General features: G+C 38.1%; 1 protein-coding gene across 3 annotated transcripts in view; it reads right to left on the reverse strand.

Moving 5' to 3' along the window:
• Positions 1-5,579: 5,579 nt before the first annotated feature.
• Positions 5,580-25,946, reverse strand: part of CD226 (CD226 molecule) — a 75,256-nt gene continuing 54,889 nt past the window's right edge. For all 3 annotated transcript variants that reach the window (XM_045527516.1, XM_045527517.1, XM_045527515.1), the window contains exons 5-7: positions 13,267-13,369; positions 9,042-9,099; positions 5,580-6,558 (exon numbers count right to left, since the gene is read on the reverse strand). In XM_045527516.1, coding sequence (XP_045383472.1) covers positions 6,445-6,558; positions 9,042-9,099; positions 13,267-13,369 — 275 coding nt within the window. In that variant the 3' untranslated portion in view covers positions 5,580-6,444. The remainder of the gene's footprint in view (positions 6,559-9,041; positions 9,100-13,266; positions 13,370-25,946) is intronic.

Raw genomic sequence — 25,946 nt, forward strand, 5'->3', positions numbered from 1 at the left:
TAGGCTTAGAGCTAACGTCAAAAAAGATACTTAATAAATATATGTCACAGGGCACAGCCCAATAACAATGACTCTGCTGTTTTTATAATGTACTAATAAGGAAAACCTGCTCTCTTTATTGCCAAGTTAGTCAAGAAATATATTAGACAAATTTATCTAATTTTGGTATCTGAATTATTAGAATAAGCGTTTGAGCAAGAACTGGATAAAATATCTAAACATTCATAGGAATACGAATTCTCCTAATATCTAGGTATTTTAGGAACTCAGGCAAACTGATTTAGTATGATAATGGAGCCCATTCGATCACCAAATATTTACTGAGTGCTTGCTACCTCCAAAACCTGAGTAAAGGACATGTAGTATCTCCTGATCTTTGTTCCTGCCTCCTTTTAATTCGTTTTGATGCGTATCAATATGAGGGAGCTCTGATGGCAAATGGGTACACGGCTTTCTGTAGGAGACATGGAGACGGCTAGAAAGAAGGGAGTGAGGAAGGCAAGAGAGACCATTCCCAACAGCTTCCCAAATCCCTTTCTCAAAGCTGTCTCTGAATTTCTTTCTCCTCTACCTCCTCATCCTCCTCTCTCTTTTTCCTTTTCTCTCTCTGAAGAGACAGACTACTTTTTTAATCACAGAAAATCATTAGACACATAGCTTAACATAACTCCAGAATCATCTCTTACTATTTGAATTCCATACATTTTTTTAAGACCTGTCTTTTAAAAATCCTCTATTTCTTCCTCTCTTAATACGAACTTGCATATAAGACAAATGTGCACTCATTGTCACTTTCTATGTACATGTGAATTACAGACATCTGTTCTAAATATCCAATACTCTTCTGAACATTTGCAAACTTTGGCTATAAGAAAGCCAAAGGGAAAAATATTTTTTCAAAACTCAATTTAAAAACATGAACTGAATCTTCTAATAGCTGAGATTTCAAAAGTGAGTAAGATTTGGTCTCTCTGATAAGGGATTCACCATCTAAGGAAGAAGCAGGTATATGTAGTGTGGTCTTATTCGCTGCCATTTGATTTAAGAAATTACTTTCTTGTTCCGATACCTATTAGAAGTTATGTTTTAGGTAACCTGCTGTTTTTGAGGTTTATAGTTTTTTAACAAATCTAATTACATTTCAGAGAGCTAAATATGGAGATAGAGTTTGGTGCTCCCCCTCCAAAAAAATACTAAGGTCATTACCCAGAAATAACCTATTTCACTCACTCTACGTAGTCACCTCACTCTCAGCAGTATGAAGAAAAATGTTACAAGAAATATATTATGAATGTTCTACTCAGCTCCACCCCCCTGCTCTCCTTCTCCCCTGTATCTGACCCTCCTTCTCAAGGAAAGGTGATGGCCCTCTAAATTCAAAGTTGCATGGACCATCAAGAGACCTGACTGGGAAATGTAGCTAAAATGAAATTGTTGTAAGTTTAGAATTTGTAAATGAGGTGACTAGGTCTTAAATGGAGAATAATGCCCATTGCTACTTTTAATACTGTATACAACTTACACTAATTTGGGGTGATAATATGTGATATCTCAGGTAAAATCGCCATTGCATATAGTACAAAATGTTTGCTATATTCATGAACAAAATGTAACTCCATCTTTCATGTGACATTTGTACCTGACTCTTTAATAGACGTGTTGAATGCATAGGCATCTAAAAGACACTATACCCCAAGAGATGTTTGTTATGCTATTTGACATTGTAAACAATAACATTTTGATGCTATATTTAACCACACATTTAATTTGGGTTTATGAGTGGGGTTTGGAATATTATTTTTGATATATCAGCACATTATGATCTCTCAACTAGTTTCAGATCCTTACTGTTGACTATTGAGTAAAAGATCACATGTGTCTTTCTTTTCCTACCTAGACATATTCTCCCTGAAGCTTAAATGACATGTGATTCCTACTGCTTGGTTATTATGAATGCCTTTTTCTAACCTGGAGGAGACAGTAACATGTTTTGGGCAGTAGAGGTTTTTTGTTTGCTTTTTTGTAGTTAGTCTAAACTAATAGAAAGGTTCAACTCAACACTACTTCCACTGACATGTAAAAAGGAAGAGGACACGGCTTGAAAAGAAATTCTTAAATTATCTATTCATAAAAGTTTGCAGTGTTTTGATATATGTCCATATGTAGAGAACTAACTATGAGGCAAGTCTATAGACTTGGGTATTTATTTCATGTTAAAATGACTCTTTCACACATTCTTAAAAAAACATTCCACTAGCAAACATTGTGTAAAGGGCCACAGGACGTGTAGACCTTCTGCCTTCTGTTGTGTATATCTTCCCTTCTGTTGTGTTTTCTTCTTTAGAAGTCTAGTATTTAAATATACAGACATATAATTCTTGACCATGCTGTTACTTTGGCTCCTCTTACCCAAGGAGTCTTCTAATTCTCATTTACCTTTTGTGCAACTAAACTTGAAAATAAATTAATATTGAATACATATGATGAGTGAAACACTTTCCTGGGACTGGTATTTCATTTTATTTTAGCAGAATTCCAAACAAAGTTTATGAGATCTGATCCCTCAGACTGAGCTGTGTGATAAGTGAGTAATACTGACAGTTCATCTTCAGTTTTTGCCAGTTGGGTAGACTTGACACATTATCTTCTTGTGGCTTGAGACAAAATTTTTCTTTATTACCTCTTGCTTCTATTTGGACTTGAAAAATTTTATGAGGCCTGAGGTTGACCTGAGTACAAACAGGGAAATTGAGTATGATCTCATAGTAATCTTCAGATTATCTTCTATATTTCATTTATTTGTTTTTTAAAATAAATATGTGCCTAATTTTCATACACCATACATATATTTTCAGCTGGATCAGTGGTTCATAAAAATGGACCAAAGACCAGCATAAACCAGAGTGAGTCAGATGGAACGGAGTCCAGTTAGGCTATCTTAGCAAAGCAGCAGAAAGTCAGTGTAAAGAAATGGGTCAGAAACCAAGGTAGCCCAAAACATAAGTGTTAAGTAGACGGAGAATGCCTTTTGTCTTCAGTGCCAACATGCAAAGAATTTGGAAGATGTCATTGCCATGCTTACACCAAGAAAAAGCTGGACGGCTGAAAATCAATGACTTTTCTTAGACTTATCGGAGAACTGAGGTGCCAGGGCAAAATCTGGAGACACAGACATTTCCAGAGAGATACAGCAACCAATAGCTGTTTGCCTGAACCTGAAGCACCAGAGCCATAAACTAGTAGGGACAATTAAATGGTAAGTCGAACGAATTGCTAGCATTTGTTTGTGAACCAGTATGAGTGAGAAATGCATGGGGGGGGGGGCACAGTCTTAGTGCTCCACACTTTCATAGGCTTTCTGTCTAGGAAACCCACCAGGTTCTCATGAGGATCCAAGAAAAATCCCCTCATCCATTGTGAAAAAACAGAGAGCCTTCTCAACAACAAAGGTGGAAAGGACTATGACAAAGCACAATTCTCAAACCTAGTCCCAGCCACTGCACTGTTCTTGTCTCACTTAAGGAAGGAAAAAAAATAACATAGTCAATACGGGTCAGGCCTTCAGAGAAATAAATTGGGAATGCTGCAGCCAGGAAAGGGAGTAGAGGACAGAGGGAAATGCTATACCACTGGAGAAATTCTGTGAATGACACAACACAGGCCCACTGAAAGACTGAGATTTCATTATAAAATTACAGAACACTCCCTCTTCTAGTAACTTACCACCATACCAACAAGACTGCAAATATGCAGTATGATAACAGCGAATTGCAGATGAAAGAGTTGTAAGACAGAAAGTCTCCCTGAGGAGCACTACTTAGGGTGCCTTGAAGTCAATAGGGGGTAAACAAGCAAACTAACTAACTAAAAACAAGCACACTAGAAGAATTTTAAGGAATTTAGCACCTACAACTATAATAGACTTCAAACACAGTTCAATACCTAGTCAAATTAAGATAAATCTGCACACTAAAGACTTAGTAGTCTCTATTACATGATACACTAGATTTGGCTTTCAATTAACAAAGTTACAAAGCATACCAGAAGGAAAGAAAAGACATGGTCTAAAGAGATAAAGCAATTATCAGAACCTGATAGAGATACGACACACACATCAGAATTATTAATATCAGACAGGGAAATTATATTAATATATTAAGGACTCTAATGGAAAAAGAGACAACAGGCAAGAAAATATGGATAATGTAAGCAGAAAGATGGACACTCTAACAAAGAATCACAAAGAAATGCTAGAAACAAAAGCACAGTAACAGAAAGGAAGACTGTCTTTGAGGGAATTATCAGTAGACCTGGCATAGCAGAAGAAAAAAAATCAATGAATTTAAAGATTGGTCAATAGAAACTTCCCAAACTAAAACGCAAAGAGAAAAAAATAGAACATCCAAGAACAGTGGAATAATTTCAAAATATGTAACACACACATAATTAGAATCCCAGAAGAAGAAGAAGAGAGAATGGAACAAAACTATCTTTAAAGTCATAATGTTTGAGAACTTGCCAAAATTAGCGATAGACACAAAACCATAGGACAACAAAGTTCAGAGAAAACTAAATAGAATAAATACCAAAAAGAAAAAAAAAAAGAGAAAACATAGGTTTCAAGGTGACCATGATGGTTTTATTTAGTTTCACAAATACTTTTTCATTATTTGCCTACGTCTAGAATTTAGACAATATCGGTATGTCTCTAATTGCTTTCACTGTCAATGATGTCACTAGGGCTGTCTTTGTCCAAATTGTGCAGGGGGAGAAGCATTCCTTTCCATCTTCCTATGCTTTGATTCCTTTCCCTCCTTGCCTATCCCCTCCCAATACCCTTTCCCCTCTCAAATTTCTACCCTACCACCCTATACCACCACTTCCAACTATCATTCTTTTTGTGTCTTCAAGTTGCACATGATTCTTTTTATTATTTCAAAATATTATGGGGGTACAAATGTTTTTGGTTACATGGATCACTTTTCTTATGCTTGAGTCAGGATTATAAGTGTGCCCATCACCCAGATAGTGTTCATTGTACCTGTTAGGTAGGTTCTTGCCATCTTAATGCCCAGAGACCTGACCCTTTTGAGAGAATTTAGATATCAAAAATAATTCTCAAAAGTGGACAAAATTAATGTCAAAAACATTATTTATTATTGGACCACCTAGTATACTTTCTCATGAGGCTAGGCCTGGGATGGTGGCAAGAAGTCCATATAGAATCAGGGATGGGCCGGGCACGGTGGCTCACGCCTGTAATCCTAGCTCTGGGAGGCCGAGGCGGGTGGATTGCTCAAGGTCAGGAGTTCGAGACCAGCCTGAGCAAGAGTGAGACCCCGTCTCTACTAAAGATAGAAAGAAATTATCTGGCCAACTAAAAATATATATACAAAAAATTAGCCGGGCATGGTGGCTCATGCCTGTAGTCCCAGCTACTCGGGAGGCTGAGGCAGTAGGATTGCTTAAGCCCAGGAGTCTGAGGTTGCTGTGAGCCAGGCTGATGCCACGGCACTCACTCTAGCCCGGGCAACAGAGCGAGACTCTGTCTCAAAAAAAAAAAAAAAAAAAAAAGAATCAGGGATGAATATATTTGAGATTGGTAAGTGAAGAGATTTCCCTGCCACTTTTATCTTTCTCTTGACTATTCATTTTGTCTACTGCCAGGTACTCTTCTGCATTATGCTGAGATAGCAGATTTTAGAAGCAGGAATAGAGATCCCCAACTTCTAGAGTCCATCTCACATTCACGGTTTAGTTGATTACCAAGAGATGTCTTGGAACATCATTGCATTCAGCATCTGCTGCTAACCTCCCCAGCTCCGAGGCTGTCCTTCCCTCTTCTGACGACACCTCTCTGTGCTTTGATCCCACTCCCAGCTCTAGAGGAGAACCCTTTATTGACTTAAGCCATTTTATCCTTTCTGGCCATGATACCTGTTTAATGATAGAAAAATAACCAAATTTGTTTGCCCTGTTAGAAAAGCAATCTCTCTACCAGACAGAAACAAGGATGTACGAATTGCCAAGAGTTACAGGCAGCCGTCTTGACGTGAGGGAAAGCCTGCGTGAGAGTTAGACCAGCACCAGGGAAGTGGATCCAACACTGTGGAAGGGGATCCAGAAAACCAGTTTATGCCCATACTTGATTCTGGACACAACATTTAAGCCCTGGAGGGAGGAAAACCCTCGTCTAATGCTTAATCTCTTCTGGATTGTTCCATTACATGATTCAGTAAGTTTCCTTTTCTGTATAAGCTAATTAGAGTCAGGTTTTCTGAAACATTTCTGTCAAGAATGTTCTCTAGGTAATACAGTATTTTTCCTACCAAATGAAATAAATTCAGTCAACCAGTATCTAAGGTAGACACTGGGTAGTGGGAAGAAATTGTATAAAGATTCATGTATGTAATAGTCATTAATTTGCCCACATCAAGGGAAAGCTTAGACTCTAGCCTTTGGTCTATGAGAGAAGGCTGGGTAGTTGACATAAATATCCTCTCTTGCATCATCTGTGGGTGGATCGGCAGAGGTGGGACTTCTAGAGTTGTTGGGTGCCTAGAAAAACAAACAGCGGAGGATGTCAATAATTCACTGCATTTCAGCAGTTAATAAAGACATTCAAGACATACATCTCTCCTCAACTCAACCATGATACAGGTCAAATTTCTATCATACTTAATTTCATAAAACATTCTCTTCATTGAACTTTTGTTAGAAATCACATTCTTAATTTGCAGGACTCTGAGTGAGATGCAATAGAAACCCAATCTAGATTATCACTTGCTGTATTGTGTTATAAATTACCTTTTTCAATGTAGAACTCTCTCTCCCAATGTTAGCCTATTTTGATAAGAACAATTATTTTCTTTTTTTAATATGGAAACTCTAGTATTTCCCTACAGTGTGTACTCATTGATGTCTGTTGAATGAATGCCGTAATAAATATTTTTAAGGTATATAGTGTCCTAGGTTTAAAAAACAAGCAACTGAACAAAATAAAAGGAATTAACAAAACTGACATTCACTTTCAAGATGATTGAAATTCAAATGTCATTATTACATAAACTACCTAAAAAAAAAAAAAGAATTAAGTAGGTCTAACTTCTTTGACAGTCCAATTTACTGTCTTTTAAAATCATCCTTCACAACATCATTATTCTACAAAAGCCTAAAAAAGTTGGATACCTAATGTAGACAGTTGCAAAGCTCCCTTCCTCCCCCCAAATTCACAACAATAAATTTGGCTTTGGATGAGACAAAGGGCTACAGATTAAGAATCTCCAAATCGTATGTGAAAGAGCCCCGTTTCTTTGCTTGCTGAGGTGGCCAATGAAACAACACAAGCCACCTTGATTCTCCAGCTGGTGTCAAGAAGCAAGCCATGGTTAGCCAAGAAAAAAGAAAAGTTTTGTAAGAGTACTTAATTTAAAAAAAAAAAAAGTTAAACTGACAGATTATTAAGAGGTCTGAAATAAATATATTGTATTATCAGAAACTTTTTAGTACTTGACTTTTTGGCCATGTAGAATTCAATTGCAAATAACTGAAGAGAACTTGATGAGTTTTTGAATAGCATTTGAGGAAATGTTCGTCTTAGTCTGAGCTGCTATAACAGAGCAGCACAGACTGAGTGACCCAAACAACAAACATGTAGTCCTCACAGTTCTGGAGTCTGGGAAGCACATGATCAAGAGTCTGGTGGGGGCCTGCTTCTCGGGGTGCAGATGGCTGACTTCTGGCTGTATCCTCGCACGGCAGGGAGCAGAGAGCAGAAACAAGCTCTCCTGTCTCTTACTAATCAATCGCATTCATGAGGGCTCCACCTGCCTGACCTAATCACCTCCCAAATTTCCCACCTCCTAATACCAGCACATGGTGGGGTTAGGATTTCAACATATGAATTTTGGGAAGACACAAAAATTCAATCCATAGAAACATTTTATTGTGAAATTTTATAAACAGAATATGCGTTGGAGAGGTTTGACCTACAGTGGGGACAATGAGCATGAATATAAGCATCTCTCTTACATGCAAACCCTGAAGGAAGTTTCTACTCTTTTAATTAAACAATAGAGGGCAGGGCGAGGTAGAATGAGGAGGAAAATTTTACACTTCTTCAAACTCATACAGCCCACAAGAAAATTCTTTAGCTTTATAATCTAATTTTAGCATCCATTAATTAATAAATTAGTTTCAAATGTAATAATAATGAATATCATGTATTGTGTCCTTCTATGTGTTTGCTGTGCTTTGGGGTCTTTTATGTAGTCTAATTTAATTTAGCCTTTCACAATAATCTTATGACATAAAAATATTATTATTTGCTGTACTGGGTTGGATAGTTTCCCTCCAAAATTCATGTCCTTCCCAGAACTTCATAATGTGACCTTCTTTGGAAATAGGATCCTTGTAGAGGAAATTAGTCAAGATGAGGTTGTACTGGAGTAAGGTGGGCCTTCAGTCCAATATGACTGGCGACCTTATAAGAAAGGAAGGAACACAGAGGCTGCACACGGGAGGACGCCACGTGAAGACAGAGGCAGAGACTGGAGTGATGTGTCTACAGGCCAAGGATCGTCAGCAACTACCAGACACTAGGAGACAAGCATGGAATGGATTCCCATCCCAAGAAGGAACCAAGCCTTCTAACACCTTTTTGTGGACTTGTAACTCCCAGATTGTGACAGAATAGATTTCTGTTGTTTTAAACTGCTCAGTGTGTGGTAATTTCTTATGGCAGTCCTAGGAAATGAATATAGATTTTGGGAAGGCATAGGGTTGATTGTTTTTACAACAGTGTAACTGCTCTTTTATTTATATCAATATAAAAATCTTAGTTTCAAAGGATATTACAAATAGGAGAATAGTTGAGAAAATAACTTTCACACATAGCTGATATTTGAATTGCAGGCCAACTGCATGGCCAGATTATTGAAAGGAGGACAAAAAATAAGATGGCTAACTGCAAAACAGACTGATTTTACAAGACAGTTACAGGTCACCAAAGGAAAAAAAATGATAATTCTGAGCAAACTCACCTTTTTCTGTGTATCCCAGAAGTCTTTACATAGGTCTCTTTTCTGTCTCCTCCTCCGTCTGGAAGGCATATTCAATAGAGGATATGAAGATACGATACTCCAGCACTAGTATTATTTCAAATACCCTGTACTTCACCCTACCCCCAGCCCACACACATGGACTAAATATGCTGAAGCAGCTATCCACCACCGCTTTCCGCACACTTATCCAAAATCCTATTGACTTCTTTCATTTTCCCTACTTTCTCCAGTGTGCTCACCGACAGTGAGGGCAACTAAATGAGCACCCAACCAGCGTGCATTAGTAATTCCTCTCACTGATTTGACTGAAGAATGGTTTATAGCAGGTTATTACATACACGGTTTACAGCCTTCTCCAAATAACCTTGGACTTAGAAATTCTCCACAATTAAAACTTCTTATAAATGCCAACAGTGTAATTTCTTGGATGACAACGATAATATAATTAAGCTTTATAAAATCTTCCAGGTGTTATTCTAAATCACCTGCATGGATTATTTTATTTAGATTTCATCAAACTCTATATTAACAGAGTAGGAAACTGAGGTGTAAAGAGAAAGCATAACTTGCCCAAAATCACATGGTTAGTGGTAGCGTCGGGATTTAAAGCCACAGTCCTCCCTCTTGACTGTTAGACTTCATGACTTCTGGAGTCTCTTCATTGTTGCTAAAGGTACCATCTGGAACCGTGTTGTTCAATAAACTCCCCACAGTTCCAACAAAACCCATAAACACCCAACTTCAGGAGAACTCAGAAGAGAAAATACAAGAGAAGAAGAAAAGTGGCTGCTGTAACTGAATGCAGTAGATAAAATAACTATATCCAAGTACATGAAAATAGTTATCATGGGGAGATAGTGACTCTTTTTTATCTCCCTAAAGAAAAGATTCTCAGGAACAACAGAGGAGATGGGTTAGATCCAAAAATGTAGGGGGGTTTGTTGTTGTTAAGGTAAGGTCGAGAGGAAACATTCCTCTGCTCAAGGACAGAGTATGCAGGTGGTGGGTATTGACTCCAGCAGTCTCTTTCATCACTTTGAAATCCCCCTGCCATATCAACATGTTACCTCATTCTATGTGCATTTATTTGCTTTATTTACTATTACGTAAACCAATTATTCCTTAACTTATTTACTTATTCTATATGTAAATTTACTATGTGCAAGGCATGTTTCTAGGTGTTTTATGTAAGTTAAGTAATTTGTTCTTCAAAACAAATCTATGATATAGATGCTATTATTGTCCTCTTTTTACAGATGAGGAAATTAGGACAAAGATCTATGACCTTTGACCTTTTGTTAACTCGCGATTCACAAGGCTTGCTATCTCATAATACAATTAACATTTTCCCAAATGGGTCCAAACACACACACACACACACACACACACACACACACACACACACACTTAAATAAGCCTAGAGTACACAATGTGATGAAGAAAAGAGAACATGGAGCTTAGAGTCAGATGATCTGTGTATAATTTTTGCTCTGAAATGTAGTAGCTGAGTTATTTACATTTCTAAAGTTCAGTTCTATCATCTGTAAGATAAAAATGGTAAACATATCATGGATTGTTCTAGGTTGACCAGCTGTTCTGGTTTGCCTGGGACTACAGAGTTTCCCAGGATGAGGGATTTTCAATGCTGAAACCTACAAAGTCCAGGTAAACCAAGGCATTCTATTTATCTTGAACATCAACATTGACAACAAATGTAAAAATAAGTGTCTAACACTGTTGTCACTAACTGTTAAATTTCTTCCTACATACACAGATGTCAATGAATAGAATATATCCCTAATATTTTGGGTCTTGCATGCTTACCAGTGCTACCCCCTCCCCAGCCCTGTTCACTTACTAATGTTACCGTTCTTATCTCTACATGAAAACCACACAAACCAGGAGCAGAGAAACTGCTTCCAATCCCCCTGGACACACAGGCTGCTAGACACTGAGTGTGAAGAATTCAGTTTCATTCAGACACACAGTCTGATTTGTGTTGGCTTCTATCCAAGTCAGTACATCTGAAGCTGCAGGATTACTTTAAACAACAGGTAAAACAGAGTTCAGGAGGTCATTGTGGAAACCCTTGGGTCGTTTCTCAAAGCATTTCTATTTGAAATAATATCCAGAAACTTATACAAGCGACAAGGTAGAAAGAATAAGTGCTTTTTCCTTTGTGGTGTTCTTCCCTGATTATGAATTCAAGTTCACTAATCTTCTTTTATCACATTTAACCAAGTGGGACAATATATTCTACAGTTCAATTTGGCTATTCATGTAAAAGTGATACATTTTCATGAAGGAAAATCCATCATGTCCAACATCTGTGACCCTCCAGAGATCAGTTCGGTCACTTGCTCTGAGCCATGTTGCTGGTCCCAGTGCGTTCGCGCTGCCATCTCCACCCTGGGTGTGTTTTCTGTCACCAAGGTGAGACAGTAGAGAAGTCCTTGGTGCCACTAACACATGGGGCCCTTGCCTCAATTTGCTAATTTCTGGTCAGGGAAAGACTTGAGGGCAGCCCGTGATGGAGAAGAAGGTAAAACAACTGTCTCATGTTTCCATTTAATTAGACAAATGCTTATTGAACATCCATTATTTGGACAGATCAGTGTTAAATGCTATCAAACACTAAAAAATGAATAAAACACAAACCCTACCATTATGAATAGAAGGGAATACAAACACGAAAATGATTAAAATACAAAGCAGGATGCTAGGATAGCAGAGAAGAAGTACAAGATGATTCCAGATGGTGACATCATGTCTATTGCAGGGACGGAGAAAAGAACAGACCTCACTGAGGGGATAGGTGTCCTGCACCTTGAATGATGCCCAGGGTTAAGGCAGAATTATGGGGAAACAGCATTTTAGCAGCATACCAGATGGGAAGAGAGTTGGGTGTGTTGCGGTTTTAACAAAATTTGTCAATATTGGGGGAGTAAATGAAGTAGAAAATATGAAGGAAAATTAGACTTCAGTCAGAACGTACAGCATCGTTGATGACAGGGTTAATGAGTTTTAACTTTATTCTGGAAGCAACAGGAAGACAATAAAAGGTATTAAACAGGAGGATGACATGCCAACCCAGCTTTTAGAACAGGAACCAGGAAAACTTGACGGATTAGAGACACAGGATGAAACTGAGACTAGACTGCAGGGTAGTACCAAAATCAAGGGAGCTGACATGACAGCCTCCAAAAGGAGGAAGAGATCAAGGATACGGAGACGAGATGGAGAAACCTAGAGGAAGTTCTATGAACAAGCCACTGGGGGAGTGATACCAGCGGAGTAATGGAGATGGATATATCCATTCACCCAGAAAACACATTTTAAGTGCCAGACATGCAAAATATAGATGTCACAATCTTTCCTCCCTTTAGGAGATAACACTTTAGTTGGAGCCCATCATAAGGAGTAATCCCAACCCACTGTGATTACAGCTAGGAAGTGCAACACACACCTAGACAAGTGGGTTGGTAAACACGGGAGAGCTAGAAGGGGAAGGAAGCATCAACCAAGAATATCCTAGAAAATTCCTAACTGTGCCACAAGACAGTAAAAGGCAAAAGAACAAAACAAAACAAACAAAAAAAAACCCCACACTTCTGTAGAGGTCAAATGGCTCCCTGTTCTCTCTAAGCTAGCGCCCTCCAATCCCTCCTTCCTCAGCAATTATTAATAATAGCACCCAGGCTGCTTGGCTCAGAGGATACACAACTATTTGAAATTATATTGTTTGCTTATTAGAATGTGAGCTTCATTATGTCTTATTCACTGCTGTGCACAATAAATATTTAAGGAATGAATAAATTAAGGCTTTGTCACTGTTAAACCTTGTTCTTTCCCGTCTCAGAATCCCAGTCTCTCTCTCTCTCTTTCTATCTATCTCACAACCACACACACACCCCACCCCCTCACTGACAGCTTTTTCCTTGGAGGAAGAGGAAGACAGGGTGGGAGACAGAGCAGGGGTAACAGGCCGAACAAGAAAAGGAGGGACTACAAACTTCTACTCGTTTTCATATGAACTGCTCTAGCTTTCACAACTTCTTCTCCTCCTTCCGGTAAGAACAGTACCCAAAAAAATCCATATGTGGATGCTGAGACAGCGTGACAAATTACAGGGTTAGTGATGGAGATCCTCTGACATTAGAATTGCTCAGGGTGAACAAAACTCAGGATCAGTCGCACTACTCACCTGTTATAGGAAGTGACAATGACAGTGGTAATTAGGATAACAAACAGCAACAATAAAGCCGTCCCTCCAGCCATGAAGAGGATATATTGGTTATCGGTTTTACCTAGGAGGAAAAAAAATTATAGTAGGAATTAGGAATTCAACCAAATGCAGAAAAAAAGAAAGGTAGGAAAATGAAGAGTAACAATTAAAAATAACGAAGAATCCAATAAAAAAAATAGAATGAACTAAAGAAAAAAGACAATTTTGGAGTCTCCTAAAGATTTCTCACCCTGCACAGATTTTTATTTGTCCCCTAATTAAGCTGGATTTAACACCTTAAGAAGAACAAAACTATCAGGGGCATACATCCACCAAAGACATCACTTCTTTCTAACAAGCTCCCGATCACACTCACAAAATCTTTTGTAGAAGAAAATAACTATTGAAATAGTAAACAAATGAAGATTTCTTTTTATGTCTGATATATGAAGTACATTCAACACACACCAGTATGTGATTTTCATGTTTATAATAGAATTTTGTTTTAAAAATATTTTGACTCAATTTGTTAATGATTAAAAATAATCAGAAAAAAATATGTTACTCCAACTCAGTGTTTACTTGGAAATTCACAATGGTCCAGGAATCTGAAATCCTCATCCTGGGTCTTTTACCGTTTAGCTGACTGACCTCCAGAAAATTCCTTCACCTTCTCTGCATGTGTCTCTTCATCTGCCAAGTGATAGCAAGGACGGCCGTTCTAATTACATCACAGAATTGTGGTAAGAATCTAATGAGTCAATAGTCAAACGAGCAATGAACTACTACTAGAGAAATGTCCCCTCTGGGGTGTGACTGCAGTGAGGTCGGAGAGCATTTTATCTTTTTATTGCATCCTCCTGCCCAGGACTCACGTCACACGGCCCCACCCACGGGGCAGCATGTGACATTTCACACAGAGAAGCCCATCAGTATCTGCTGCTGGTGGGAATGGGACTGGATTGAAACCTAGTAGCTGTCTTTATCACCATCTCTCTTTGGGACAGCACATCTGCCAATTGCCTACACACACACACGCACGCACACACAGAAAGGGGCCAGGCTAGCAGAGGGCAGCACAACTTTCCTCCCTTTTAAAACTGAAGCTCCGATGCTTGTACCGCAATTCCCAGGCTGTTTGGAATCCTACTGCCATCTAAAAATCATGCTTTTCAACCAACTCTTCCCATCTTTTCCTCGGGTTATTTCTTCCTTTGTACTCCACTGTTTAGCCACAACTTTTTTTCATGATAAGAATTCAAAGTCTAGACCCACTCATTCTTTTACAAGCTTTACTGCAAAGGGAAACTAAGACAAATAATAAATGTTTTATTGGTTAAATTTCTTTAACCTAGATTTCACATATAAGCAAGATCCTACAGTATTGTTCTTTCTGTGTCTGGCTTATTTCACTTAGCATGATGTTCTCAAGGTTCATCCATGTTGTCACACATGACAGGATTTCCTTCTTTTTTAAGGGTGAATAGTGCTCCACTGTGTATATATACCACATTTTCTTTATCCATTCATCTGTTGATGGACATTTAGGTTGTTTTCCTATCTTGTCTCTTGTGGGTGATACTGCAACGAACATGTGAGTGCAGATATCGCTTAGAGATACTGATTTCATTTCCTTTGTGTACATACCCAGGAGAGGGATTGATGGGTCATATGATGGTTCTATTTTTAAGTTTTTGAGGAATCTCCATACTGTATCAATAACGGCTGCACTAAAATTTACATTCCCACCCACAGTGTACAAGGGTTCCCTTTTCTCCACATCCTTGCCAGCACTTGTTATCTCTTGCCTTTTTGATAGTAGACATTTTAACAGGTATGAGGTGACATGTCACTGTGGTTTTGATTTGCATTTCCCTGATGATTAGTGATGTCAAGCATCTTTCCATAAACCTATAGGCCAGTTTTCTGTCTTCTTTGGAAAAACATCTATTTGGGTCCTTTGCCCATTTTTTCATTGGGTTATTTGGTTTTTTGCTATGAAATCCTGTCATTTGCCATAGCATGGATGAATCCGGAGGATATTACACTATGTGAAACAAGCCAGACCCAGAAAAACAAATACCATATGATCTCAATTGCACGTGGAATCGAAAAAAGTCTAACTCGTACAAGCAGAGAGGAACATGGTGGCTGCCAGGAGCTGAGGAGGCAGAAAATGGGGAGATGTTGATTAAAGGTACGAACTTTTGGTTACAAGATGAGCAAGTTCTGGGGACCTAATGTACAGTACAGAGGGTGATAGATGAGTTAATTGAATTGTAGTGATCATCACACAACGTTTACATACACCAGATCGTCACATTGTACACTTTGAATATAGTCAATCTTTATTTGACAACTAAACCTTTCAAAAAATCTTATAAGCAATTGTGTTTTGGGGGGCTTTTTTATACTTTCAAAATTTTCTAAATAATGTGTTGCTCTCATAATCAGGAAAAAAAGTATAAAAATGTAAAGGTCTGCATGCTTAAAACAGAATATCCTACCAAATTTTAGTGGGTATATTTAAAGTGAAGGATACAGAGAACTTCTTTTTAGAAGTAGACTGAGAATACTTAATAATTAAAATGGCGTTCTTTATTAAGCTCTAGATTATATGAATTTAGAAATAGAATTCTTGAAAGTATGGCCATCTGTGTTACACTGCTCAATCATAAATACAAATTTCAAACACATTCTTTAATATGAAAATTTTCACCTATTTTTAACCTCTTCTAGTAAAGCGTGACCTATTGGAGTCAGATCCATTTATTCATTCAGCCTTTAAACACACAGTACTTCAGGGTGTACTGCGTACCTGGTACTATGGATAAAGTGGTGGGTAAAACAAATCTGATACCTGATTTAATGGAGCTTATATTGTTTTGACAAGTGCTGGACCATTTAAAAACAGTCAGGGAACAAACATTTTCCCTTAAGAAACAGGGTAAGAGCACGGGGGTCAGGTAGATGTTCTATCCCACCCCGGAGACATTTCAATCTAGAGAGTCTCAGCCTGCAGCCAACACTGCTTACTCTCCACCCCTTTCCCTGCCCTCGGTGGCTTTCATGTAATGACCGCTACTCAGAACCGGGCTGGTGTGTAAACACACAACTTGCTGGGCCCTGTATGTCTACAGGAAAAAAGAAAAAATGAAAAGCAAATGGGTGTGGATGCTTTGAGGAGTTAATCAATAGTTCATAACATTCCCTTTTTTCCTTAAGTTTTGCTAATAGATCTTAGGTTGAATAATGGCAGCCCTCAAGCCCTTCTCTTTAAAAAAAAAGAATTATTGTCTGTTTTCAGCAGCCACTTTTTTGCTGACGTTTTTCACTTACATCCTGATGCTGCGTTGATTCATAGGAGGACAGAAGTGTCTTGAACCGTGAAGCCATTATTTTTCCTTCCATCACAAAAGATAAATACAGTTAAAACAATTTAAAGCAAGTCAGTGAAATATATAAATGAATAATTTACTCCAGGACTGTGACCCTCCAGGCTAAGTTTCTGCCAGTGACAAGTATTTATGGCTGAGTTATAAACCCTTAGAAAAGGCTCATGATAGAAGTGCTGCCAGAACCTTCCCTCAGAGCCAGGGGACAAGAGCAGCCATTAGTGTCTATTGTTTATCCTTTATTGGGGTGTGGGGTGGAGCGAGGGAGTGAAGAAACCAAGTAACTTAGAACCTTAATAACTGGACCAAAAACCAAGCCATGGGGAAAACTCACAGATCATGACCCTCTAATCTCTGGGGCTGGGGGGAGGGGGGTGAAATTAAAGCCACAGTGAGATATCACTTTGTACCTGCAACAATGGCTTTTAGCAAAAGATGAAAGATAACAAATGTTGGTGAGGGTGTGAAGAAAAGAACGCCCATGTATCCTTCTGAAAGACAAATACCTCATGATCTCATTTACATGTGGAATCTAAAAAACTCTATTTCATAGAAGTAGAGAGTAGAATGATTTTTACCAGAGGCCCAGGCAGAAGCGAGGGGAGGGAGAAAATGGGATTGTTGGTCAAAGGGCACAAAATGTCAGCTGTACAGGAGGAATAAGTTTTGGGAGCTATCATACAGCAAGGTGACCACAGTCATCATAACACATTATATATTTTAAAATAACAAAGAGTAAATTTCAAATGTCTCACCATACACATGATAGGTAAATGAGGTAATAGATATGTCAATTAGCTTCGATCACTTATTTTAAATATAATCAAAACATCACATTGTACCCCATAAATATATACAAATATGGTTTATCCATTTAAAATATTAATTTTAATTTTTTTAATTTTAAAGCGAGAAGCCCACATATGAGATCTCATTCTGTATACGGATGGAATGTACACAGTGAGTGAGCTCACATGGAAGAGGCGTGTGTGAGCGGACATATTCAGCATTGTCGGGTCATTCCAAGTTTGACTCACGATAGGATGTACACAACTACCCAACCTTTGTCCCACATTAGACACTGGTTTGCTGAAAACACAGAGATTTAAGAGAGAAGCTTGGGGCCTAGGTCTAATTCTTCTCCCTGGAGGACCTCACATGGGACACAATGGTTTAGACACTTTTTTGTGTCAATCGTAAAATGATGATAAAATTAACCATTGTACCTATAGAACTTTAATAAAGCATGAAGAGGTGCTTTAATATTTTAAGCACCACATAATATAGTTATTAAAAGTTCATATTCTGTATACACTTATATTTTATGTAAACACATTCCAAATTAGGGTTAAATAAATAGCTCATTTCTGTTCATGTTGAAATGTCATGCTGAAGTAGCCATGTATAGCAGACGATGCTTGCTCCTGGAGCCAAAGCCAAGCTCCCCTTCCTGGGGAAGGGCAGAGACAGTGTTGATAAACACACACACAGCAATCGTAGCGCTGGAGGACCACTGGAAATAATGGTAGCCCAAAGTTTGTCGAACTTTCCTGTATGCCTGACATATGCATCAAGTAGATATTGATATGGTAATATTATTCCAGGCTTTCAAAGGTCAACTTTCTCTGTGCAAATCAGTTTTATACTCTTTCTATTTCAGAAATCTTCCCCTGCTTTATAGCAAGAAGATCCTAGAGAATAAATTATTTTCAGAGAATTAAAGGGCCATGACATCAACCTCTAATCCTTCTGAGTAAATAGCAACTGCTCTTCCTCAAAATAAAAGTATTAGATTTCAACCGAAAAACATAAAGCTCAGAGAATCTAAATAATTTTCCTGTCATTACAGGGCAAACCAGTGAGCGAAGCCAAGTTTCCAACCTGATGTACAAATTTTGTTATAATTTTTTTCTCTTGATGAAGAATAGTTTCACAAATGGCTTAAGCAGTGTAAAACTTCATGTCAGTTGAGAAACATATAGCTTAAGATAGGCTTTAAGTGTCGCCTACATAACATAGCATCACTGCATCTGCCATATTTTCTGGTACCAGAATGGGGCATCATGCAGTACGAAGGGCCATGGTGCCCTACAGCATCCGGTGTACGGCAAGGGGATCGAAGTCAGCATATGAGCACAAAGGGGTGGTGAACATCTTCAAATTCACATACTTATTGAGAAAAGTTTCAAGGCTAACTCACTATATTAGATATCTAACTTTTTACCTGAATATTTCTTAGTCTTATATTTCGTGTGCACTTGCCTCAATTTTATGAACGTATGTTTTTTAAAGGGGACTGTATATGTGCATCAAGTCAGACAGTCGAGAAATGCACACACCTTGCTCACTTTCTTAGCGAACTAGTGTAAAAAAAGAGTTAATATGGCAGGCCTGAGACTGCAGTTTCTAGGACGGCTTGCATACAACGTTGGCCCTCAGCTGGCGTGTGGGAACTTGGATTTTCAGAGCCTTCCTACCATTCCCTAACTGATAGAGTGGTTTACTGTGTCTACACTGTTTACACAAACCATGTGGTTTATGCTAAACACTTGCTTTTCTTCTGGGATATCCTTCTAAGTTAGAGCCGGGAACACAACTACAGGCTGGCCGTGAGTTCTGCTAGCGAATCCCTGACCCTGGAGAGGGAGGACCCCAAACACAACTGAGAAACGCCATTTTGGTCGTTTCTTAATACTGGTGGCTCATGTTAAGATGACGTTTCCATCTTATTATTGTAAGAACATATGCATTCTGGTATTTTATTTGAAATATAGTTTACATATATAATAAGCCTTATTTATGTAGGCGATAAGTAATGAGATGTTTTATATATGTGAATCTTCTAAATTAGTAAAGCTTACTCCTTTCACATATCAAGTTTTTAAATTATCATTTTTAGATGGAAATAATTCTAAGCTCGATAGCATATTTCCTTGCCTTGCTAAACAGAGAATAATTAGCCGACATGTGGGCATCCTGAGCCATCAACGCTGAGCACCAAGTCTTGTAGGATGGGTAACATCTACTCCAAATTGCCTTTGTCTCACTACACTCTTAGAGTTGCACGTATTAATAATAGGTTCTTTTTATCATTATGTTGGTCTCCTGACTCACTTTAAACTGTTAGCAACCTCAATTTTTTTCTCTCAGTACTCCACAGTCTAGCATTTCTTAGCCACTTTTATAATTATTATATTTACTATTAGTTTGTTATAACAAGAAGCCAGATACCTGAAAGTAAATGATCCTGAGACCAGGATTAAGAGACATTTTGAGTCAAAGCTGAGAGTGGCTACATGACAATATTACTATTATGCTTATCTAAAGCATAGAACTTGTTGCATCTGCTTCATTTTCTATGTATTTGTTATTTAATTTCTTTTTTTTTTTTACTTTGGAAAAAGGAGAGCTTTATATCTCATAAAGGGTAATTTCTAATTCCTGATTTTGTTCACAGCATGTTCAGATAAGTGAATACTAGAAATAAAACTAAAGCAGGCTTGGCTAGTCTCGTACTCCGAGTCAAGACTCATTTTTAATTGTTCATAATAATCACCTGGAGCCTTGCTAAATCTCACTCTGATTCACAGACCTGGGGCACGTCCCAGCAACCCGTGTCGCTCTACCAGCTCACCAGGGGATTCCCACACTGCTCCGCAGGGCAGCTCTGGGAAGCCCCTTCCCGGAGCTCGGCAGCCCCGGCCCTCTCTCTGTTTTCTCCTCCCTCCCCTGCCTCAGAGCACTGACTTCAGAAAACTTCTCATTGTGAGTCCTGTCTCTGTCTCTTTGAAAGGTATGTAAATCTTTTTAAAAGCTAAATAAACCCCTTGTCAGCTTTATGATGGAGAAACGTCTTTCTCAAGGACCTGGGAGCCATCCCTCTGAAATGTAACCAGGGAGGGAGACAGAAGCCCTCTCTCCCAGCCTCTGTGGGAGGGCAGCAGCCTAACCTCCGCAGGTGCCTCCAAGGTGCAAAACTACCTCCTGTCACAAGATGTCAGAAGTTTATTTTTCCTTTGAATAAAGCCACTTAGCTAACCCAGATGTCACCCCAATTACCAGGTGGATCTAGGATGAGCTGTGTATGACAAATGGTGCTGACAAGCCTCTTACCTGAAGACTAGTTATCATTTATCTTCACAACATGTATGTTTCTACTTGGCTATGTGAGGCAGTGAGATTTCTTTCCGTCTTTGCAATCTCTTAGCAGGTTGCCTGTGCTAGGCATCACATTCTGATTTAATGTTTATTCAGTAATAAAATTGTTTTCTTTCTCTTCTACCTTTATGGAGCAGTTTCCTGGGGAGGGAGGAGATTTTGTTTCTTATTATATTTTGCCTGCACATTGTTATTCTTACCGTTGTTTAATCAGGTGTAATGCTGTATTACAGTGTTACTATTATGCTTATCCTCTGGATTACAGTGTTAATAAGACATTTTTTCAAATACTCTATTGAAATCAAGATAAACGACCTGTCTGTAGTTTGCCTTAAGATACACAATTGGCGTACCCTATCATTTAAATATTTTACATATTTAGCTGTACAATATAAAGCTACATAAATATGAGAGAATATAAGTGTTCAGAATGTTTTTCTACAGAAAATAAGCTGACTGTGGTGGCAGGTGCCCATAATCCTAGTACTCAAGAGGCTGAGGAGGGAGAATCTCTTGAGCCCAGGAGTTCAACAACAGCCTGGACAACATAGTGAGACTCCTTTTCAAAATACATACATAAATAAAAATTTTAAAAATAACTTTTGGTTTTGGGGGAAAGATTTTGGAGGTTAATCCCTTGCTGTCCCTAAAAATAGAGAAACTATTTTTACTGTCCTATTACTCCAACTCTGGTTTCAATAGTTATTAAGCCATTAAGGTCTACATACAAGAGCGAGAGAGCAAGACTTAAGAGAAAGAGAAGGAGGAAGCTACAAAGGAAGGAGGGGTGTGCTTGGGAACCTTCAGCAGCTTCCTGGGGAGTCGCTCAAGGGAGCCCAGCGTGCGGCCCTGGTGAAGCCACGGGGACAGGTGCCGTGCAAGGCCCAGAAGCCACGTGAGAGCCGAGCTGTCACCAGGTCTCTGCAATAAGAACTGATTCCGCTTTGCCCAGGGGCTGCTCCTAAAATTCCCCTAATCTGTTCCTGATGTGGACTTGACTTCATTGGCAACCAGCACCTTCCCTCCGGACCCCAACACCTGCTGCCTGACTTTGCTTGTTCCTCCTGTGTGTGGAAAGCCTGCCTGGCACGACTCCACCGTGTGCACACGCCCCTAAAAAGAGGACAAGTAGGAAGAGGAGAAGGCCCCCACTCAGCCTCTGAGTCAGCGGGAGCACCCCGAGCTGGAATAAAACAGTGGGAGATCACCCCACCATTCCTTTGCCTGTGCTTGTTCTGTATGTTGGTCCTGTTTGAAGCCTATGGTTTGTAAAAACCTCCTAAAAGGAAGGAAATGCTCTGTAACTCTACAGTCACCAGCTTCTGTGGTGTTGTGTCTGTTGACGATGGTAATTTTTTTCTTCCACTTTGAGCAGAAACACAGTGCTGTGTTAAGAATGAGAATGCTGAAGCCAGTCTGCCTGGCTCTGAATCCCAGCTCCTCACCTACTAGCTACGAAGCCTTGATGAGTTACTTTAGACTCTCCAGGCCTCACTTACCTCATCTGTAAAATGTGGATAACCATAGAGTTGTTGTGACAAGTAAAAGAGTAATTACCAGTAAATTCTTAGAATAGCAACTGGCACACATAGAAATAGGATAGTCTGTTTATTGTTTAGTGCCAAGAGAAAGCCCCGTGTCACTTAACTCTTATAACTGCTGCTTACAACTTTTTCCTCGGGCCCTTAAAAAAACTTCAAAACTCAAACTACATGGCATGTATAAAGACCTATATATAAATGTATTATAAATGTCATACATATCTTTTCCGAATATGAAATTCAGCAAGCTTTCAGATGAATATTTGCCTCCAAATATCCTACCCACTTTAAACCATTTTATGGAAAAAAAAATTTCACTAAGTGCGCAAGAAAACATGAAAATCAATGCCTGCTGTAAGAAACAAGAACTCTAGTAATAATTTCAAAACCTGCAGCTTTATGCTCTAGAGTTTAATTACCCATCTAATCCCTCTTTTTTTTTTCAGAAAAAAAAAAGCCAGTAATTTAAAAAAGAATTACAAGATTAGAATTCAAAACTAGTACTTTCATTTATTGGATTAGGAAGAGAAAATAGTAGTCAATATAAAAGCAAAATGACTTGTTCTAATTAAAGTATTTGGGATTTGGCATCTGTACATATGTTAAATATGGTTGTAAAACTGCCCCCACAATCACGTGTATTTATTGAATGTTTATCATATGACATGTGCAATAATAAACTTGTTGCTCCTCCTCACAAATGATCACAGATATCTTATTGATAATTCATGTGACTATACACACACACACATGCACAAATTAAAAGAGTGAATAATCTCTCCTTACGCTCCATGTAAGATGTGAAAAACTGAAGACACAGTGACATCAGGACAACTGTACTTTGTGAGCCTGTATTTTTCGATATTTGTAAATTTGCCTCCTCTGTGGCCATGATTTGGGAGGTTCTTTGAAGTGAAGACACAGAAAACACGCCACCCTTTGTTAATGTAGCCTTCTCATCTCAACATCTACTTTGTGCTTTGCCCAAATCCATCATCATCATGATAAGGCTTTTTTCATTTCACTCACTATTCAATGCAGCTAAAGCCAATTCTCACTTTACACCAATTCAATTGGCAGCATTAACATTGCAACTTTATACCTGTGGAAGGAAGAATCTTTTCTTTTGAGTTAATCAAATAAAATGTCACGCATATCTAAAAGATTATGAACGCTGTGGCTATTTTTGAGTTCTAAAAAAGGTAAATACATTGAATTGATTCTGAAAATAAATTTCAGAGTGGCCAAAGAAGATTGCAAAATATTTATTTCATAAAAGTTGTACCAAAAAAACCACGTCTCCCTGTTGAATAAATGTCTTTTTAAAATCCCTACATCATTTCAGTGTAAATAATAACTTTAAGATACAAATTGGGGTTCAAAGATATATTAATATCTCTAAAAATTACAGATCTATATTTATTATTCATTTCCTGTCCCTTTAACTAATGTAGTCCTCTGCAAATCTACTATGTCATCTTTGAGTATTTGTCAGTAGTCAAGGTAGCACATGTTTGAAATACTTCGGAAGAAGTTAAAAATATAAGTCTGATTAATTGAGTTGCAATACTTAAAACAAGGATTTCTACTAATAACGAAATGCCATTAATCTTATATGAAGAACTAATATTTTAAATTTTAGGTAATTTTCTACTTGTCTTTGGAGAAAGCTTTGCACAATCATCTATGTTCAGTTTCTAAAAAGGCTCCAAGAGACAATCACAAGCTGTTAACAATTCCCATGTGCTTTTAGAATGAAACTTCCACCCATGACAAGAAAGTATAAATGGTTATTTTACAGTTGGAGTCATTAGGAAGATCTCTTAAATAAATGTGGCCATGCCTAGATTTTAAGTGGGAAGAAAATCAGTACATTTGTCTGAATTTGAATTCCTACCTATTGTCTAAATTCCTAGGGAAAGAAAAACTTCATGGAAAGTTTCAAATTCAATCTGAGGATAAACGACCAACTTTAGAATAGCAGTTCCTAGGATCAACTGTTTTCTAATTCTGCCAACGTGCATTGTTTATAATGGTGTTCAATTAGAACTTGCTTTATGTACATGAGGTAGCAATATACACTCAATAATATTCCTTATATGACAGTGACTTCAAATCAATTTAACGTGTGACCTTTCAGAATTTCCTTCTCTCTGATAATAACTTGTCACTATTATTCAATGCAATGTCTTATTGATCTATACAAATAAGGTATGCATAAAAAATGACTGCAGACAAACATTCTGGAATTTTGTGTGTTAGAAAAAAAATGAATAAATCAATACGTAGGGCTTACAAAACAAATTAACTAACAAGTTGCATTTTTTAAATGCAATGTTCTCATAAAAGAACTGATTTGGGCAGAGGCAACTATAAAGTAAAGATGCAATGACATAATAAGCCATGATTGAGTAATCAGCTCACTTGTGCTGTTGGAAACTATGTTTCATCTGGATACCCAGTTATCCCCCAGAATTTTAAAAACAAAACTAAATGGGGCTGAAAATTGTGGTTGATCTGTTTCAGTGGAGGCTATTTTAACTTCTGAGCAGTGACACCGGTGCTCTGGGATTCCGGTCGTGTGGTTCTGTCATTTAAAGGAACTGTCATGGACGTTTTATGTTCCATGTAGGTAAAGATAATAAAAGGCCGAGGTTCCTCACACTGCATCATGTAAGGGACATATCTGTAGCCCAGGCCATGCCAGCTCACAATCCCTATGTCTGCAATGTTCACATCAGTTCTAAATTCACAGGAGTGGGACAGAGGCTCTGGATTAACAAAATCCTCTATAAAAAACCATCTTATCTACAACCTGAAAGAGTTCTAGAATCCAAATCAACTGGGAACAAACTGGTTGAATTTTGGCAGAAATTAAAGGTCACAGAAATAAATAAAATGTATTTCTCTTCTTCAATAGTCTTATAACCCAACCCAGGAACACAAAGTCTCAAAGTCAGTAATCGTCACCAAGCCATATGTAGGCAAAACTTCATAATCTATTCTTTTATCCTCCATTTGTCAATCCCATACCTCACAGAAGAAATACCTGGGAAGGTTCTCTTGACTGTGGCACTGTGATTTTCTAGTAAACGCTTTTATAATCCTAATTTACAAACCCCATCCTCCTGTTCTAGTGACCAGCAATTATGCGCCATTTGTACTTAAAAATGCAAAATAAGAAAATGAAAGTTAAAAAAGGAAATAGACCTTTCTGAAAGTAACGTATGTAAACAAAAGTTCATGAAAATTTTCTCCCCAAACATTGCATTTGATCTTCTGAAAGTTCAGTTTCTTTGATCAGCAATCACTAAACCTCAAATGTTAATCATTGACGAAGAAAACCTAGAAATAATCTAACTAGAAGACTTGAAACTAAAACGAGCATAGTCCCTACTAGAATAAATGGAAATATTAACATATAATCAGTCAATAACACTTACGGAGCATATTCTGGAAAGATACTTGGACAGCTTTAAACAGAGATACCATAATCCCTAATCACAAGTAATTGCTGACAATAAGAGTTTCGGCCATTACAAATAGTTGCAGTTACTAAGTCATT

The sequence above is a fragment of the Lemur catta genome, chromosome 16, assembly GCF_020740605.2.
Source record: "Lemur catta isolate mLemCat1 chromosome 16, mLemCat1.pri, whole genome shotgun sequence".
NCBI lineage: Eukaryota > Metazoa > Chordata > Mammalia > Primates > Lemuridae > Lemur > Lemur catta.